Source organism: Polypterus senegalus, chromosome 13 (assembly GCF_016835505.1).
Source record: "Polypterus senegalus isolate Bchr_013 chromosome 13, ASM1683550v1, whole genome shotgun sequence".
Lineage (NCBI taxonomy): Eukaryota > Metazoa > Chordata > Cladistia > Polypteriformes > Polypteridae > Polypterus > Polypterus senegalus.
Genome location: NC_053166.1, coordinates 157,900,922 through 157,922,200, shown reverse-complemented (window position 1 = coordinate 157,922,200; position 21,279 = coordinate 157,900,922). Strand labels below are relative to the sequence as shown.

Sequence of the window (21,279 nt, the reverse complement as noted above, 5' to 3'; positions counted from 1 at the left end):
TACCAGTGCAATGGTCTGTCTATAGAGGAAACGTTAGCTTGATTTTCAATATTCATTTGACATTCGCACCTTGGTGTTCATTATATACTGCTTTTCACATCTATCTATCTATCTATCTATCTATCTATCTATCTATCTATCTATCTATCTATCTATCTATCTACAGTTGTGCTTGAAAGTTTGTGAACCCTTTAGAATTTTCTATATTTCTACATAAATATGACCTAAAACATCATCAGATTTTCACTGAAGTCCTAAAAGTAGATAAAGAGAAACCAGTTAAACAAATGAGACAAAAATATTACACTTGGTCATTTATTTATTGAGGAAAATGATCGAATACGTTTCCTCACATGAACTGCTCACTTCAGGTCCTTCCACAACATTTCGATTAGATTAAGGTCAGGACTTTGACTTGGCCATTCCAGAACATTAACTTTATTCTTCTTTAACCATTCTTTGGTAGAACGACTTGTGTGCTTAGGGTCGTTGTCTTGCTGCATGACCCACCTTCTCTTGAGATTCAGTTCATGGACAGATGTCCTGACATTTTCCTTTAGAATTCTCTGTTATAATTCAGAATTCATTGTTCCGTCAATGAAGGCAAGCCGTCCTGGCCCAGATGCAGCACAACAGGCTCAAACCCTGATACTACCAGCACCATGTTTCACAGATGGGATGAGGTTCTTATGCTGGAATGCAGTGTTTTCCTTTCTCCAAACATAACGCTTTTCATTTAAACCAAAAAGTTCTATTTTGGTCTCATCCGTCCACAAAACATTCTTCCAATAGCCTTCTGGTTTGTCCACGTGATCTTTAGCAAACTGCAGACGAGCAGCAATGTTTTTTGGAGAGCAGTGGCTTTCTCCTTTCAACCTGCCATGCACACCATTGTTGTTCAGTGTTCTCCTGATGGTGGACTCATGAACATGAACATTAGCCAATGTGAGAGAGGCCTTCAGTTGGGGTCCTTTGTGACCTCGCCGACTATTACACGTGTGCCTTGCTCTTGGAGTGATCTTTGTTGGTCGCCCACTCCTGGGGAGGGTAACAATGGTCTTGAATTTCCTCCATTTGTACACAATCTGTCTGACTGTGGATTGGTGGAGTCCAAACTCTTTAGAGATGGTTTGTAACCTTTTCCAGCCTGATGAGCATCAACAACTCTTTTTGTGAGGTCCTCAGAAATCTCCTTTGTTGGTGCCATGATACACTTCTACAGACATGTGTTGTGAAGAGCAGACTTTGATAGATCCTGTTCTTTAAATAACACAGGGTGCCCACTCACACCTGATTGGCATCCCATTGATTGAAAACACCAGACACGAATTTCACCTTCAAACTAACTGATCATCCGTGAGGTTCACATACTTTTGCTACTCACAAATATGTAATATTCAATCATTTTCCTCAATAAATAAATGACCAAGTATAATATTTTTGTCTCATTTGTTTAACTGGTTTCTCTTTATCTACTTTTAGGACTTCAGTGAAAATCTGATGATGTTTTAGGTCATATTTATGTAGAAATATAGAAAATTCTGAAGGGTTCACAAACTTTCAAGCACAACTCTATCTATCTATTTATCTATGAAACACTTAACAAAACAGCGGAGGTCGTTTGAGAGCCCCTGGCCGACTATCTGACCCAGAAAATCCAGGTCAGAACGGCAGCCTGCTTGGAACGCGTAACAGGAATAAGAATAAATAAATAAAGATAACTTGTTGAGTAAAACAAATACAATGTCGTGTTGGGAACTGCGGTGACATCATGCTCAGGTTCTCTCCATGCCAGCTTTGAATAAGGAAGTGCAGATATGGCACTTGTTATCTCTTAGCAGTTTGTGAGTAGGCAGATAGCGGCTGAGCAGAGTCCAAAGGCATGGGAGACCCGACAGTGAGTCATCAACGGAGGCCCGGGGACGGTCACTTAAGGCTATAAAACGGAATCAGAGGAAGACCTGGCTTCTGGGGGTCTGGCTAATGCCCCCATACTTCAATACACACACACATTTCTGCATGCAGTTATGCTCATAGGCAGTGTCAAGAACTCATAAACTCTGCTTGGATTGTTGAGATGTTATTACACACACACGCCTGGGTCACATGGGATAAGGTGTCAGCATGGAGCAGTGATGTTGTGACTGTAAAGGAAATGCAAATATGTATTATGAGTCATCTGTGCGACCTTCAATCTCCAGCCTAAAGGTCAAACCCCCCCATGATGGAGGTGCAGTGGTAGCTCTGCTGTCCCACATTAAGGAGACTGGGGGTGGAATTCCTGGAGCTCCTTGTGTGGAGTTTGCATGTTCTCTCTGCATCCTAAAGTCCTGCAAGTTAGGTGGGCTGGCAATGCTAAACTGGCCCATCTATCTATCTATCTATCTATCTATCTATCTATCTATCTATCTATCTATCTATCTATCTATCTATCATATAGTGCCTTTCACATATCTATCTATCTATCTATCTATCTATCTATCTATCATATAGTGCCTTTCATATCTATCTATCTATCTATCATATAGTGCCTTTCATCTATCTATCTATCTATCTATCTATCTATCTATCTATCATATAGTGCCTTTCATATCTATCTATCTATCTATCATATAGTGCCTTTCATATCTATCTATCTATCTATCTATCTATCTATCTATCTATCTATCTATCTATCTATCTATCTATCTATCATATAGTGCCTTTCATATCTATCTATCTATCTATCTATCTATCTATCTATCTATCTATCTATCTATCTATCTATCATATAGTGCCATATTTCTATCTATCTATCTATCTATCTATCTATCTATCATATCTATATCTATCTATCTATCTATCTATCTATCTATCTATCTATCTATCTATCTATCTATCATATAGTGCCTATCTATCTATCTATCTATCTATCTATCTATCTATCTATCCATCTATCTGTCTATCTATCATATAGTGCCTTTCACATCTATCTATCTATCTATCTATCTATCTATCTATCTATCTATCTATCTATCTATCTATCTATCATATAGTGCCTTTCATATCTATCTATCTATCTATCTATCTATCTATCTATCTATCTATCTATCTATCTATCTATCTATCTGTCTATAGAGCTCCAGGAAATCTGGATGGAGATGTGAGAAACTCCCAGCAGGACAGCCACCATGCACTTCCACACTCCAGCAATCAGGGATTTATGGCTACTATGGCCAGACGACCACCAAAGCTCATTTGGAGTTTGTAGAAAGGCGCCTGAAGGAGTCTTGGACTGTGAGGAACAACATTCTCAGGTCTTTTGAAGCCAAGATTGGAATGTTTGGCCTCATTGTCAAGTGTCCTGTCTGGAGGAGGGCAGCACGGTGGCACAGTGATGGCACTGCTGCCTGGGTCCTCTGTGAATGGAGCTTGCAGGTTCTGCCCGTGTCTGCTTGGGTTTCTCCAGTTTCCTCGTACTGCCCAAGGACATGCAGATTAGGTGAAGTGGTGATGCTAAACTGGCCCTGGAGTGTGTGTGTGTGTGTGTGTGTGTCCACCTTGTCCAGGGTTTGCTCCTGCCTTCAACCCTGTCCTAGGTGGGATAGAAGGGTAGGTTAGAAAATAACATGACATCCAGAGGGAGCTCTCGTCATCTGTGCAATGCCATTTCAAAGGTGACACAGGGTGGTGGCAGCATCAGGAAATTGGGGACAAGTCAGAGTTGAGGGAAAGCTGACTGGTCCAAAGTCCAGAGATGTCCTTAATCCAGACCTGCTCAGAGTGTTCTGGACCTCACGGTGGGCTGAAGGTTCATCTTCCAACTGGACAAAGCAAAGAGAACACAGCAGTCGCTTAGAGACAACTCTGGGAATGTCCTTGGGTGGCTTGAACCTGATGAAACATCTCTGGAGAGACCAGAAAAGAGCCGACCACCGATAATCTTCACCCAGCCCGACATACCTTGAGAGGTTCTGCAGAAATGAAGGGCAGAAGATCTCCAAATCCAGAAGAGTGAAGCTTACGTCCATCCCAATGGCTACTAAAGTGAGGAGTAACATTTATACCAATTGGATTTTTCCATTTTTTTTAAACTTTTGAATAAATTTGCAAAAATTCCTAAATAACTACCTGCACTTTGTCATTCGAGAGTACCGAGCGTTGTATGATGAGGATTAATTGTGAAGATTTTAGCACAAGGCTGCAAAATAACTAATTGTGAGTAAAGCGAAGGGTCTGAAGACTTTGCTGATGCCCAGTATTGTGCCATAGCAATGCCAAGTCTTTGCAGCTGAGGGTTAGGAGAATGGCCCTCCTCACCAGGGGTGCCCAGGAAGATGGAAGCAAACAAATGTGACAAAAGTGTGGAGGCGCTGTAAGTCAATGTGCCCCTTCGGGTTTGGTTCATGCCTGTTATGGGGGGGGGTGTCTGTATTTTTTCCTCACTTTTAATGCTGTGGAGCCCTTACCCCTTCACACCCCCCCACCCCTCCAATCCCATACACACACAATCCACCTCCCTATACAGGTGGGTTTGCCGCTGTTTTGTGCGCATGCGCCTTTTCATTCCAACCGGCCTCCTTATCAGAAGCCCGTAACTGTCGCTTTGCTCTGCCCGGTTTCACAACGAGCTGCACGTGTGGATTCGGCTTTAGGAAATCTTATCAAAGGTGCTCGTTTGCAATGCGGGGGCAGAGGAGCGCCATAATGAAGTGGCGTCCCGCGAACTACCAAAGTAGGGCGTTGGTTATGGGGATGAGCAAGTCCGCCAAGGCCATAAAGCAAGAAGCTACACAATGCAATTGAAGCAAAAAGCTTTTTTTTTTTTTTGCTCTGGACGGACCACTTTAGCCCCCGCTGCCAAGATCAAAAACGCGTAATCATGACAGAGTGCCATTCCGCTTGCGAACCCTTACATTATACAATAAAATGGCACGAATGGGACAAAAAAAAAAAAATTACACCCTGCTGCCAAGGCGTCACAAACATCCACCTGTTTGTGAAGTCGCTGGACGTTCCAGTGTGCTGCTGGGGTGTCACCCGCTGCACTCGGGACCCAATTAGGTGGTTCGTCATGTGGTGGGTGCGACAACGCGCTGTCAGCGCATGCTCCAAACCTTGACGGATCAGGTCGACATAACCCATTCCAGGGCAGCATGCCTACGATATATCACGCCTATGCAGATTCGACTGGACAGATAATTGACCATAGTAAAAAAAAAAAATAAAACAAAATAAAATAAAATAAAAAATTCGAAAATGCAAACTTCTTACAGGCGCTGATGCCTGAGCTAAGAATTGAAGTCACATTACAGCAAAGAGCTGCGAGCCTCCTGGTAACTGAGCCGATTATCGCACGAGTGTATAAGCCGTGGTATAATGCTGCCACCAAGTGGCCACAAGTGGAAGAATCTCTGATATGCAAGGCGAGTGAGCGAGAAAGGGGCAGAACGGAATACAAATGCCATGGTAAAGATTGGGAGGTTTGCTGGTTAATAGGAGAGACTCCAAGCATGGGCGCCAACCTTTAAAAAATGGAGGAGGCGGGGGTATGAATCTACTTGTTTTACATGCACGTCCGTAACAGCGCACACAAGCGCAGCGTCCGTATAAAAGAGCCCACCGCAGTCTTCCTTCCCGTGTGAACTACCAATTGGTCATGGATTTTAAAGGATTTTTAAAAGGACTGTCGCCGAGTAGAATAACACACGCTAAGCTAAAGTTTAGTTGATCTGTTAGTGTCCTGCTAGGTGTGCCGCACACATTAAAGGTTTCATCTTTTTCCACATAAATTACAAGAACCAACTTCATATGCAAAAACCCTTCTCAGAATGAAATGGTACTTCGAAAAAACCAAAAAGACGGAGAGAACCTGCAAGCTCCACTCACGGAGTTACCCAGGCAGCAGCGCCATCACTGCGCCACCGTGCTGCCCTCCTCCAGACAGGACACTTGACAATGAGGCCAAACATTCCAATCTTGGCTTCAAAAGACCTGAGAATGTTGTTCCTCACAGTCCAAGACTCCTTCAGGCGCCTTTCTGAGTGTGGAAGTGCATGGTGGCTGTCCTCCTGGAAGTTTCTCACATCTCCATCCAGATTTCCTGGAGCTCAGTCAGAGTGACCATCAGGTTCTTGGTCACCTCTCATATCAAATACCTCCTCTCAATGCTCAGTTTGGCCAGGTGGTCAACTCTAAGGAGGGCTTGTGACTGTTTAAACTTATAATTATGGAGATCACTGTGCTCTTGGGGACCTTCAAGGTTGTAGAAGGGCTTTGTATCCTTTACTAGATCTTTCACATCAGGAAAAAAGGAGCCTTGGACTATGAGCAGCAACATTTTCAGATAGATAGATAGATAGATAGATAGATAGATAGATAGATAGATAGATAGATAGATAGATAGATAGAGTGAAAGGCACTATATAACTGATAGATAGATAGATAGATAGATAGATAGATAGATTGATGTGAAAGGCACTATATAACTGATAGATAGATAGATAGATAGATAGATGTGAAAGGCATTGTATAAAAGATAGATAAATAAAATAAATAAATAAATAAATAAATAAGAAACAGCAGCATCCCCAAACTCATAAAAACGTGTAGCATGGATAATGGAGGGCTGCCAGTGTCAATAAAGGAGTGTAGATGAAGTCGATTAGGTCAGACCTGCACAAGTTTATGTTTGAAGTTAATATTATTAATTATTATTATTATTATTATTATTATTATTATTATTATTATTATATTAAAACTTCCAAGTTTCCTCCATCTCCGCACAGTCCGCACTCCAAGCGACACACACCTTACTCTTGCGATGATAAGTCCGTCCAATCAGATCCAAATAAACAGCTTTCGGAACATAACTATGAGTTGATATGGCAGCGCAGGGTCAGAGCGGTGGTCTCACGGCACAGAGGACAGACTGGCTGACAACGCGGAATCCTAGCAGACCTGCCGGTGAGCAGAGTCGGGAGACTTTTTTGAACTGGCAAACATCAACGCGTTTTTAAAAGTCAAGTAAAAATGAATCTCGACGAACATACGAAGGCCGTGTGGTGTTTTTGCGGGTTCAAGTTTGACATTGTGGGGGTCATGGAGTTCCGGGGGTTTAGCGGGGTGGTACTTCACGGGTCACGTGGAGCTGAAATTAACTGAAAGCACTAGTGTCCGCGCGCCTCGTGACTGTCGCCCCGCCCAAAGTCGGTTGCCACCTGATGCCCAGTTCTACCAAGACAGACTTAATGACCCTTATACCCTCTCAGGCCGATTCAATAGATAACATTTTTTCTTCTTCTGGTGATTCTAAAGTAGGAAAAGTGTTTAATATCCAAGGGCCACCCCACTTCTCATAAAAGTAACGAAATGTGTCATTTTGCGGCACCTGGAGCCGAGCTGATCTGGGCGGCGTTCCCTTTGTGTCGTGGACTTTAGAGGAGGAGGCGCTATGACAACGCCGAGGTGGCAGCACTCCGCCCAGCAGCCTCCAAGTGACACGATCTCTCGTTTCTCGTGGACTCGTCGGTGGGCTTATTTACCTTAACATCCCATTTCCCATGCAGGGCGATCCTCTCAAATCCCCAGATGGCCGCGTATGCCTCTAATCCTAAAGCTCGGCTGCCCTTGGGGACCTGAGCTCTCGGGACTCACGCCGCCGGCCTTCATGCCCGCTCAAGTCACGCGTTATTGTCCTCGCACATCTTTGAGAAAGGGGATTAGGTGGCACAGCGGTTAGAGAAGAAGCCTCAGCACTGTACGGGTCTGGGTTCCGTTTTTTGAAGTGTCGCTGTCTGCATGGAGATTTCGTTTCAAACCAGTGTTTGTTTGGTGGGGTTTGATTGTCACATCCAAACAAATGTGTGCATTGCTGATCCCATGGGGGGCTTTCACAGGTGCAGTGCCAGTTTGCCTTGGGATGAGGGGCAATTCCTGGCTTGGACCCTTTGCTGCTTTGCTTTTGTGGCCCTGAGAGCCTAAACTGGAAGTTGTGAATGCATAAAATGGATGGAGATGACGAAGTGATGCTAAGGGCGGGTGCTTGACTGAAACATCCAGACATGGTGGGACATACAGTATGGAAGGCGCGTGAGGCTCACTTGGCAGTCACGCTGAATGCTTGGTCACTCTGGGTGGGGTTTGCTGAGAGACGAGGGGGCAGTTGAGCATCATTGTAGGGTTCACTTAAAGGTCCCAAAGAGTCCGGCGGCATTTCAGCACCCCCTTAAAAGGACAGCGACAGGGAGAGGTGGCGGAGGTGGGTCATTCATTGGAAACATTGGAGGTGCTGTGACGTTGGTACTGAGATCATTTATTGGGAGGGGGGCACCTTATGGGGGCAATGTCTCCTGTCATAGCACAGTATAATAACTTTGAACTGTCCCAGGACTGTTAGTATGCCAGCATCAGGGCAGCCATGCCATCTTCACTGGACATCCTCTAGAAATATGGTGGGCAACGTGGAGCACGCCACTATCAATCAAAGAGGGCAAAGTCTACTTTTACAGAACTAAGGTGCTCACCTTGAAGTCTTACGTTCTCCTGCCACTCAGATCAAATGAACTGACACCTGAACACAGTGAGTGTGAGTGCACCTGGCACTGGACATGGCATCCCATTTGATCCAGTGTCTCATTACTGACATTCCTTGACCCTAAATTGTCCCATCTGGAATTGGTGTTGGAGTACAGCTGGAATCTTGAGGTGGGCACTTCAGCTGTCATTTAATGCCAGAACCCACTCTTAAGTATTATGATGGAGAATAGAAGGAGAAACAGCTAATCAAAGGGGCTCACAGGTGGGTGCACCAAACAAAGTTTAAGAGTCTGCTAAAAACTGAAATATTTAACTTTGTGAGAGTCACGTCAAGACCCAGCTGTGGTCACCTGGCGGCTTCTGGACATCACATCTATTACTCTGACAGCTGCCGCTAGTGGACTGGGTCACGGTGGTCTTGGGCACTTGAACTGCTGCCACAGCACCCCAATCATACAAGTGAGCATCACAGGAGAGGAATGGCTGGTCTGTGGCACAGTGGCACATCAGTCAGTGCTAATGGTCACGGCTCTTGGATCTCAGCTGCAGTCCATGTTATGGACCTGTGAGGGTACCGGCCAGAGTCTCGGGGTCCTCCTGCAGACCAAAGACACCTGCAGTGTGAGATGGCATGGAAAATGTCAGGAAACGGGAGGGAGAGGTGAACCAGAGGGCGACTTGTGTTTTATAGTCAATAAAGTGGACTTCTGTGTTTTACAACATCATGGCATTGGAGAGTGGTGATGGGCAGCATGCTGGGTGGGCATACATGTAAGATTTGAACTGGAATCTGTACACATGGCAGCATTAACATAGCTACTACTATATATATATAAATATGTACATATATACTGTCATATACTGCCAATCACATCAATCCATCTGTTGGTTATATGGTGGCTTTCATGTCTGTCACTGTAGAATGCTTTTTGTATCTATCTGCCGATCTGTCTACCATTTATAATATGTCATAGTGCTGGAGTGTGATGACATTTTGAAATTTACTGTATTCTGTACATGAGACAATATTATAAAATTATATAGTGCCTTTCATTTCTATCTGTCTATCTGTCTATCTATCTATTATACAGTGCCTTTCATTTCTATCTATTATATAGTGCCTTTCATATCTACAGTATCTATCTATCGATCTATCTATCTATATCTTATGGAGTATTTTTGACATCAATCTATATATAATATCTATTATATAGTGCCTTTCACATCTATCTATCTATCTATCTATCTATCTATCTATCTATCTATCTATTATACAGTGCCTTTCATTTCTATCTATCTATTATATAGTGTCTTTCATTTCTATCTATTTTTTATATAGTGCCTTTCATTTCTATCTATCTATCTCTATCTATGCATCCATCCATTATCCAACCCGCTATATCCTAACTACAGAGTCACGGGGGTCTGCTGGAGCCAGTCCCAGCCAACACAGGGCGCAAGGCAGGAAATAAACCCCGGGCAGGGTGCCAGCCCACCGCAATCTATCTATTTATTATATAGTGCCTTTCATTTCTATCTATCTATCTATCTATCTATCTATCTATCTATCTATCTATCTATCTATCTATCTATCTATCTATCTATCTATCTATCTATCATATTGTGTCTTTCACCCCTACCTATCAATCTGTCTACTTTTTATGATACCTTCTTGTTTCTCATGGCTCTGGTGGTTGCCCCCATGTTGAAAGTAAGAATTTCTCCATCCTCTGCTACAGTAGTTGGTTTTTCCGTCATCACATTTCTGTAATTCATTATTGAATTTTTCCATATTTAGATTACATAGCACCAGGATCTTAGCCAGGAATTATTTCAACAGGGTTGGGTAAGAAATTCCATGAATCATAACTCTGCTTATGACGAGTCAGTGAGAACTGTCATCAAAAATATTCATGGGGGGTTAAATACATATATTGTCACTTGTACAATTAGGACACATCCTGTAAGTTTTTCACAGGAAAGCATTACCGCTCTGGACAGAGAGGGGGCGCTCTTGTTGACGTAATCTCTTACTCTGCCTGGAACAAAATCTCAAAACCTCAAACGGACGGCGAGTGACGTCACTTCTGAGTCCACATCCTTAGAACTCGGCCCTTTTGGGACTCAACATGCTAAAGCTGGCTGGGACCGGTAGAAGGCAGTCGGTTTGATGACTGCCAGCGACTGAGACACAACGCTCAGAAGCACAACTCTCTTTTCTTGTTTCCGAGCCCTCGTGTGTGGTTTATTTTAGCCTGCTCTCCGTAATTTCCCTCTGAATTAAATGGGGGTCTACTTGTTCTCCAACACTGTTTTCGTGTCAAGATCAGCTGACATCACTGTATATACTGTTATGGTTGGCTGGGACCCTTGCCTAGCCGGCATGTCCGCAGAGTGGGAGGACCGGGAGAGGAGCAGTATCTCCCCTGGAACATGAGAGGGCAGCCACCCTGCAACAGAGTAACTTGGAAGCTCAACCCTGTGGGGGCCCGTGGCCACCACCAGTGGGCGTCTGGACATTTGCTAAGCCCTGGACTGCAGCACTTCTGACACACCAGGGTGAACCCCCTAGTAGATACAGTAAATGAAGGCACGCGCCATATTTGTTTTTTAATTGAGCTCAGAGTGAAGCCACCAATATTTGATAACCCAAAAGGACGGAGAAAGGGGAGAATAATGAATAGAGACAGCCTGAGGTCCGAGAAGGGGGAGCACCTGCCAGGTTGAGGGCCGGTTAGGAAATAAGGGAAGCAAGGAATTATAATGAGGGATAAGATAGTGGTAATATTGGTGGTTTCCAAGAGGGCCTGAAATTGGCCAGCTGGAGTGAGGAATCAGAATAAGCAGCACAATGAGCTGTCGTTGGCGAGGCCACAATGATAAGGAATGATTCTATAAACTGTCACTTTTGGCGCATTCGGGGCTCAACTCGGTTTGACTTCATTGAGTTGAGTCCGTGTTATTGATTATTGCAATAAAGCTAATTACTCTGTTTGCCTGTCCTTTGACTCCTAGAGCCTTCTTTCAAGGTGAGAACCTTTGGCGTATTTTATGCCCCGATTAAAGGTGCCAACTCCGGGGGTTGATGATGGGACGAGGTCCGAGGAGGATGAGGGCCCGCTGTTCAGAGAGGAACCGCAGTCGGCGGAAGAGCACCTGGAGCCATACCCCGATGGGAGTAATCCAATCGAGGGGGCTTGAAAACACTCCAGGAAGCAGGTAAGAGGGTGGAGGGTGTGTGCCGCACTCCTTCTGCTAGGCAAGGATGGCAAACCTCCACTTTACCTTAGAGAAGGACCTGACTGAGTCTGCACAAGCTGACCGGTGGGTGCAAGCGGAGTGTGACTCCGAGAGGAAGGAGGCGGGGCCTCAGGAGTAGGGAGGTGGGCAGGGCCAGCCTCCATTCGAGTCTCTCTACCTGTCGCCATGTGTTGGAGCGCACCTTGCCTCCGCTTAGCTAGCGATACCTGTTTGTTCATTTACAGATTGTTAAGGAGTAACGTTTGACGTTTATGAGAGAGGAGAGCTACGTGTGTTTTAGAGGGTAAGCTGCTCATTGGCAGAGATATCACGGCCATTTGCTCTTCTCCCCACACGGTGGACGCTCTCCCGTTCGTAGGACGTGATCAGCGCTTTCGAGATCGAGATTGAAATTAACTGAAGCAGAAAAGAATCAAAGTACTGGTTTGGGGTGGTTGATTGGAGGGGGACACGAGCAGCTGTCGGGTGGTCTTGCCTCCTTTTGTGGAAGATGTGTCGGATCATTTGACACTCCGAAGTGGTGACCATGGGGAGGGTCACATATTTATTTAATCCATCCATCATATGTGCCCGCTGTGTCCAATTCTTTGGTTTGAAGCCCATCCAGGGAGCATGGAGGGGCAAAGCAGGAATCGACACCAACAGTGGCCCGCGAGTCACTATTTACTTCAGTAAGTCGAATGGTGGTGAGTCGGACTGCCCACCTTTGATTTCTTGGCTGAGCCCAGTCGACCAATAACCACATGACCTTCACTTATTAGCAGCCCCCCGGGGTCCCAATACTTTTGGCAATATAGTGTGTGTGTGTATATAAATACTGTGATGGGTGGCCACAGACATTACCCGGCCAGGACGCCAGTCACATGGAAGGACGGGGGGTGTAGGTGGGTATCTGCAAGACACTACGCCCCTGGAATGTTGGAGGGCAACCCTCCTGGGCTGCTGGGGCACCATGGATTCCCGCAGGGCACACTGGGAGTTGCAGTGTGGCACTGCCCTGTTGTGTTCCTTGGGTGCCGCCAGGGGGAGCCGCAGAGACCTACATGGGGCTTTCAGCACACACGGGAGTGATTCCAGGTTCGATTAATGAGCCACCTGGAACACTCCCAGGGTCTGCTTTAAAGGAGCCCCCTCACTGCATTTGGAGAGCCAGAGTCGAGAGAAGGAGAAGGAGAAGAAGAAGAAGAAGGAGGAGGAGGAAGACTGGGCTGGGCTGGGCTGGGCTGGGCAGAGCTGGGCTTTGGTGCTTTCTGTACTGTAACTGTGCCGTGGGAGAAAGAAAAGCGCTTCCATTAAGTTTGTCTCTGCCTGTCGGTGTCAGGGTTGGGTCCGGCTGGAGCGCCCCAGTGATCCACAATACTTATATATTTATATATACACAGTATGAATGTATTACTCAATTTAAATGAGTACACCCTTAAAAAGTTTTCAGACGAGGAATGTCATTAAAGGCCCTATATCAAACCAAGAATAATTGGTTTAACTCGGGGGAGGCACAGTGGCGCTGTGACTATAGCGCAGCCGACCAGCGTCCTCCATTGATTTAAACATCCATCCATCCATCCATTATCCAACCCGCTATACCTAACTACAGGGTCACGGGGGTCTGCTGGTGCCAATCCCAGCCAACACAGGGCGCAAGGCAGGAAACAAACCCCGGCAGGGCGCGCACACACACACACATTAGTGACAATTTAGAATCGCCAATGCACCTAACCTGCATGTCTTTGGACTGTGGGAGGAAACCGACGCACACAAGGGGAGAACATGCAAACTCCACGCAGGGAGGACCCGGCAAGCGAACCCGGATCTCCTAACTGGGATGCAGCAGCGCTATACACTGTTGATTTAAAAATTTTGAGAAAATTATAATCCAGCCCTGAATTGGATAATCGTATATAGTACTGGGGGAAAGTATGGAGTGTGAAAAGGATTAGAAGGAATTTAGAAAAAGGGAAAACCGCCTTGAATTTACAGATGCTGGTAATCTTCTTGAAGGTTGGATGAGGACCCCATCTCGGTGGAGGCGCGTCCCTGCTGTACCTCCACGCGAAACGTTAATTCCCTCAGCGAGAGAGCGAGTGTACGTGTGTCTACGTGTGTGTGTGTGTGTGTGTGTGTGCGCGCCAGGGAGACAGAGAGAACGCGCGTGTGACACGCGATTAAACGAATTGGCTAATTTTCAAAGCTGCAGCCCTTTTAGCGCTAAGCCACTTAAAGTCGATGCTTTAAAGCTCCGCTCACATCTCCGGCTAGCTACAAAGATAGCAGCTGCCACGCGACCTCATCATGACTCAGCAGCGGAGTAACATCTCGCCCTTCCTTCTCAAGCCCTTGCTCCGTGGAGGGATCCCCAGCCGACAGCGCAGACACACACTGCCTGCCAGCGAGTTCCGAAACCTGACTCCGGAGGACGCGATCAGCGTTTTCGAGATCGAGAGAGAAGGTAACTGAAGCGGAAAAGAGTCAAACTACTGGTTTGGGGTGGTTGACTGGAGGGGGACTGCAGCCGTCGGGTGGTCTTGTCTCTTTTTGTGGATGATGTGTCGGATCATTTGACGCTCCGAAGTGCTGACGTGTCTAGGTCCATCCATCAAATGTGCCCGCTGTGTCCAATTCTTTGGTCTGAAGTCCATCCGCAAGTCACTAATTAGTAAGTCGAATGGCGGAGAGTCGAACTGCCCACCTTTGATTTATTGACCGAGCCCCGTTGATCAATTACCACCTGACTTTCACTTATTAGCCGACCCCCGGGTGAATTGGGACATCTTTTTTTATCCATCCAGTTCACCGCCGTTACACATTCGTCTCAGACTAATTTTTACTTTATTTAACCTTCATTTTGCCCCCTTTGTGTGCAGTTGTCTGTCCGAATCTTTGCTATTTCTGTTCTCGTTTTCCTTTCCGTCTACAGATTGACCCCATGACCTTACTATTTTGGTCAGTACTTTTGTTTGGGTATCGATGGAAAATCTCGTGGTCTTTCCACAGACCCCAAATTAACCGTTAATGTTGACTTATCCTTAAGCTTATCCCGTAAACTGTGCCCTACGCTTAACGCGCCCGCATCCCGCGACCCTCAAATGAATTAGAAAATGGATCAATGAAAGGACAGTCGTCCATATCTGTCTTTTCTAAATTAGAAATTTCAGATGGCTCAGTCGCACCCATCGTTTCTTTTTCTGAATATGCATACGTTCTGTAAGTCCATCGCAAGAAACGCTAAATCACAAACTAACTAAATCGTATTAAGCGGATGGGAGGGGGTTATTATGTTATTATTATTATTATAACATTGTGTTATTATGTTATTATTTTGTTATTATCAGCCATCCATCGTCCGAACACGCTTTTTCCAGCTCTGGAACGCGGGGCAGCTGGAGCCTAACCGAGAAATCACAAAGTTCAAGGCAGGACGGGGTGTCAGCGCATCACCTGGAGAACACACACACACTTGCAGACACACACACACACACACACACACTCGCACACACACACATCAGTGGCCAATTCAGCGCCGCCAATCCACTTAACTATTATTGCTGGAGCACACGGAGCGTCAATAGACCCACACGAGGAGAACGGCAAGAAACCCCCGGGTTGTGAACGCCAGGGTCCTTACCGCAAGGCATAGCAGCGCTCGCACTGTGGCACCCACACTATGTGATGAAGATGGGATGCGATATGTCGGGTGAGTACAGAAGGGGGCAAAACGGGGGTGCAAAGTGTTGACTTTTAGAAGTTTCACACATTGCGCCACCGTTTCCTAAACAACATGCAAACGTTTTAAAAAAGCTGGAAAAATATTTCAATTGACGCTCGAGTGTGATAAATCCTGAGGCTGATAAACCCTGAACGTTTAACCTCCTCTGTGTTTTTGGGCTACTGACCGATTAATTTCTTATTGCGTTTTGGGTAGCGCTGCTGCCTCGAAGTTAGGGGACCCAGGTTCGCTTCCTGGGTCCTCCCTGCGTGGAGTTTGCAAGTTCTCCCAGTGTTTTGCGTGGGTTTCTTCCCAGGGCTCCGTGTTTCCTCCCACAATCCAGCAGGTTAGGAGCATTTGCGATACTAAATTGTCCCCAGTGTGTGCTTGGTGTATACCCTGTCCAGGGTTTGTTTCCTGCCTTGCGCCCTGTGTTGGCTGGGATTGGCTCCAGCAGCCCTGTAGTTAGGATATAGCGGGATGGATGGGGAATGTTTTTTTTATGGATTGACAGTTATGCCAAAATGAAATAAATAAAATGACTTTCCATAATAATTAGATATCTTCTTATTTAATGATACTTTTTTTTATCTCAATGTATTGATTCGATTATATGCATCGCTGTACTTCTGCATGGCATTATTTATTTTATAATTTCCGTTTAAGTAATTCTGGCACAAATGGTGTATATTTTAAGAAGTATTAACAATTAAAGAACTATATATGAGTAAACCTTTTCAGCGAGACCTAAAAACATCCTTTACGCCGTTTCACTGACCACTCTACAGTCCACTCAAATGAAACCTCTATTTGCCGCCAGAAACGTTTAGAAGTGTAACGCCTCTTGCCCCGCCTCTTGACGCTGATTGGTCATCTGATTCAATTTCGTTTTGAAAGCGCGGTGTTGAATTAAAATGCAATGTTTGCCTGCCGTTTAGTTATGACACGCGATCTACGGACCTGAATTAAAATGTAATGCGCTTTTGAATTGCACTTTAAACTGACACGAAAATTGCGTGCCGTAGTGAAAAGCAATCGGTCATTTAATAGATGTTATTTTTAATTATGACCCGGCAAGACCGTGACAAATTGAAGGGCTCTTCGTGCATATATACCTCACATTCCAAAGTTGTTCACACGTTGGATTACATTTCATTTGGGCACGAATTAGCGTTCATATTTATGGAGCCTGATACGGATCTAAATTAATATAGGGTCTTTCTGGAACCCTCATGTGGCTGATTTCTTTTGTAAACCAAAAATGGTTCCCTTATAGCACATCGGTCTAAAAAACCGCATTGGCACCTCCTTTATTTTAAAGAGTGTCCAGCCAGTCGGGGTTCTTATAAAGGCTGCAGCCAATGATGGCCATGCGATGATCATTTTAATACGTGAAAAGCTTCAAGATCGACCACCCTGCATCGTCACATTCAAAAAATTGGACGAGGTTATTTATTTTGTATGTAAGGTTGTCCCTTTTAGTCAAAGTACACCTCCTTGGTACTGCTTTCTGATATCTTGCTGCTTTTCGGCTGCAGTCCTGTGTTTTATGAAGCAGCTGGAAAGACGCTATAAAATACTAAAGGTTGGTCTCTCTTTTTTTTCTCTCCCCTCAGCATTCGTGTCCGTGTCTGGGTTGTGCCCCCTGACGCTCGACGAGGTCCTGCACTTTCTGAGCTTGTGTCCGGAGCTGTCCCTGGGCTGGTTCGAGGAGGGTCAGCTGGTGGCGTTCATCATCGGCTCTGGATGGGACAAAGAGCGCCTCTCACAGGTCAGTTAGCTAATCCTGGATTTCCTTTTTCGCTTTTTGAAAGGTTCTATTGACTTTACGTGAAAGCAACGGCCAAGTTCGCTTAGTGAAAATAAATAGACGGGTTGCGCTGCTCCACATCGGGATTGTGCGGGGAGAGTGACAATGGTAGGCTGAGAGAGCCCCAGGTTCGAGTCCCCAGTCTTCCCTCTGAGGTTAAAGATCTGAGCCGGTATCCGCCGGTTCGAGTCCCCGTTACTGCCAAAGGGGATCTTACTCTGTATACTGGGTGGGTTCTCCCTTGAGCAAGACCCTTGCGCTCCGATCCTAAGGGGTATGCGAAAACTAACAAATTCCTAATACAGTACAAAAATTGTATAAGGAGTAATAAAGAACACGACATTACTGAAATGGCTGAAGACTGAGAGAGCGCCCCCAACAGACCCTTACATGCAAAGCCTGTCAATCCATTAGGCAGCATATAGGCGGCGGTCATCCGAGGAGCGCCAACTACGGAAGTCAAGGTGGGCGACCTCAGGAATGGTGTTTAATGGTGTTTGCAGGGAAGTCTTCTATGTGCCCATTTCAGTTATCAAAACGGCGCCCCTCGGTGTCTATCAGCATTAGAAAATTTCGAAGACCGTGCATGTGCCCCTAAACCCCGTATCCGTAGCAAGGACAGAGGGGCCCTTTTAAATCCGGAGCGCGCGCCTCTTGAGTTACATGCACGTTGTCCCCCCACGATGTCCAGAGCGCGCATTCACTATTATAACTACTATCAGGACCGGGGATGGGTTGGCGGTCTCCCCTTTGGTGTCGGGAGCGCGCGCCACTCCAGTATAATAAACGACTCCCCTCGGTTGATGTCGCCCTCCTATGTCGCCTAACGGAATGTCGCTGCTTTTTCTCCTTCTAACCCCCGTTATTTTGTTTGCTTTGCAGGACGCCCTGACCACTCACGTCGCAGGTACGCCCACCGTCCACATCCACGTCCTCTCCGTGCACCGTCACTGCCGACAGCAAGGCAAAGGTTCCATCCTGCTGTGGCGATACCTGCAGTACCTGCGCTGCCTGCCGTGGATGCGACGGGCCCTGTTGGTCTGCGAGGAGTTCCTGGTGCCCTTCTACCTCAAGGCTGGCTTCAAGGAGAAGGGTCCTTCGCTTATCTCTGTGGGACATCTCCAATTCACCGAAATGGAGTACAGTCTGGGCGGACGAGCCTTCGAGCGCCGTAACAGTGGCTGCTAGGAAACGGGACACACGTGAAGTCACTGCCCCGTCGCCTCAGTCTCCCCGTTCCCGATGGCTTATGACAGACACTTTTGACTGACCACCAAGAGTCCCTGGGCCATGCTGGAGGTGGTGGTGGGAGCTGTGACAGCTTTCACTGGCAGCCACCAGAACAGGTGAGAGGTGACGCTAAAATGTCACCTGCCTTTAATGTTGGGGAAAGGCAAAGGGAGATTTGGAAGACCCCGGCCGGCGCTGGGACATTTTGTTTGCCTGGAACTTTACAAGCGAGGGGCCCAAGTGGCCTGCCAAGACGCGCACTTTGGGTGCGACACCCTTGTCGTTAGGAGTATAAAGATGGGCGACATGCATGGAGAGCACCAGGAATCCCCAGTGCGCCGGGCTTGGTGTGGATGAGCAGGGTGAAAGGACACAAAGGACCGTGAAGGGGGCTCCTCGGATCGCCCTGTTCGACGACAACGTGAGGAGGCGTGACGTGCGCGAATGACGCGGTGATGGCGCGCCCTGCCGCTCTTCGTACCCGTCCATGTATTTTATAAACACTGCGCCGATTTAGTGGCCTTCTTTATACCGACTGGAAACCCAGTAAAGTGGATGAAAAAAAAAAGAAGCTGTGTGTCTGAAATGACTTGATCGGCCTGCGGTGGGACTGGGCGGGGAGGAGTACAGGGAGGGAGAAGGGGAGGAGTACAGGGAGGGAGAAGGGGAGGAGTACAGGGAGGGGGAAGGGGAGGAGTACAGGGAGGAATAGTGAACGGCAGTGGGGGGTCAGGGAAGTGAGTGAGTGTGTGAGGAGAACCAGAGGAGTGAGTGAGCACAGCGAGGGAAAAAGGGAGAATAGGGAAGGGGAGGAGTACAGGGAGGGGGCAATAAAGGAACAAAGGAAGGGGATGTGGACATGTGTGTAAGAAGACAGTGAATGACATTGTGAAATGGAATGGAAAATGGGAGTGAAAAGAGGGATGGGGCAGTGGAAGAGAACAGGGAAAGGGAGGAGTACAGGGAGGGGGTATGTGTGTAGAGGGGCAGAGGGGAAAGTAAATGAGTGGAGGGAGGAGGGGAAAAAAAGAAGTGCACTGAGGGATGGGGACAGTGGATGAGCACAGGGAGGGGCAGTCAAGAAGTGAAGTGTGTGTGTGTGGACGTAGAGAAAGTGGTGGAGCACAAGTAGGGAAAATGGGGGTACGTGTAGGTATGGGGACAGCGAAAAAGAACAGTGAGGGGGATGAGTGAAGGGAGAAGTCCAGTAAGAAGGTGGTGGGCATATGTATGAGAAGGCAGTGAATGAAGGAAGATGTGGTGATAGTGAATGAGTAGAGAGAGGAGAAAATTGGGAGTACACAAAGGCATTGGGTCAGTTTAAGAGAACTAGGATTGGGAAAGGGGATGAGTACAGGGAAGGGGCTGTGAGTATGTGTAGAGAGAGGCAGTGAGGAAAGTGAATGAGAGGAGGAAGGAGAAAATGTGAGTGCATAGTAAGAGAAGAACAGTGATAGCAGAGCACAGGGAGACGAGCGGCAAACAAGTGAAGGGAGGGGATGTGGGGGATAGTGTGGGAGGGACAGCAGGGGACACCGTAGCTGTGGTCTGTCTGTAGATCCCAGTGCTGCAGTCCAGTGACAGACACTCTGCACTGTTAAAATTGGCACCACAGGTAGAATTTTTTTTTTTTTTGGGTGGGGGGTATCTGGCCATACATCAGATGGGATGTAAAGTTGAAGGTCCTGACTGTCTGTGGTCATAAAAGAAGGGTCTGAAGTACAGCGAACATACAAGGACACCATGAGCAGCACCTGCAGAGTCAAACCTGCAGCACTGCAACGTCCGTTTATTAGACCTGCCAGCAGGTGGAGCCCAAGAGTTCTTTCATTGCAAAGGCCTACAGAGCCGACCTCCATTACCGTGGACCACCGACACCATCTGACCCCCTGACAAGCTACATGGGGCTCCACATCACCAAGAAGAAACATCAAATCCACTTCATTGAATTGGGGCTTGTGGGAGGGAAATGTCTACCTTGTGAGGTGGGGGGACTAATGGGCAGGGTACACAAGCTCACACACACACACACACACACACTGGACCAGTCAAAGTATCCTTTACAAGGGGAGAACATGCAGACTCCACACAGAAAAGAAAGAAGTCCTAGACTCCTGAGGCAACGCTAACCACTGTGCCACTGTGCCCTCCTCCTTAAAAAAAAAAAAAAAAATCAACAGTATAAAATAAAAATGGAGGAAGATGATGAGTGAGGAAGGTCCCTGGATCACTTCACTCAGGGATGAAATACGTCAAAGTGGAGGAGCAGCAGGCCGGTGCTGGACCCGACACACCAATAGTGACTCCTAATAGAGAAAAAAAAGAGCAACCCGACATCGTCAGACCCACGCAGTCCAATAGAAGACCCCAGCAGTCGGCGCCTATCCCAGCAGCATCGGGTTCAAGGCAGGAACCAACTGTTGATGGTGAGAGAAGAGCCCAGAATGTGTGTGTGTGTGTGTGTGTGTGTGTGCAAAAAGGGAGCAGCACACGACACCCGGGTGAACACTGTTAGTGAGGAGTTACTAGTATGGGGTGTGTGTGTGTGTGTGTGTATTTCACATTCTCTATAGGGCAAGGGAAGAGTGAGTGAGTGTGCACATATGGGTGTCCTTTATGTGTGGAGTGATTGGCTAGTGACTGAGTGCTCGGTTATTGTGTATGCATATGGAGTGAGTGTGAGTGTGTGTGTGTGGAGTGACAATCTAGTGAGTGTGAGTGTGTGTGTGGAGTAACGGTGGTAAGTGTGAGAAGGGTT

General features: G+C 46.6%; 1 protein-coding gene across 1 annotated transcript; it reads left to right on the top strand.

Annotated features, from left to right (window-relative positions):
- Window positions 1–13,964: 13,964 nt before the first annotated feature.
- On the top strand, window positions 13,965–19,136 carry aanat2 (arylalkylamine N-acetyltransferase 2). Its single transcript, XM_039774821.1, has 3 exons — window positions 13,965–14,224; window positions 17,098–17,252; window positions 18,174–19,136. The coding sequence occupies exons 1-3, from the start codon at window positions 14,068–14,070 to the stop codon at window positions 18,477–18,479; spliced, it is 618 nt and encodes a 205-aa protein (XP_039630755.1). The 5' UTR covers window positions 13,965–14,067; the 3' UTR covers window positions 18,480–19,136.
- The last annotated feature ends 2,143 nt before the right edge of the window (window positions 19,137–21,279 follow it).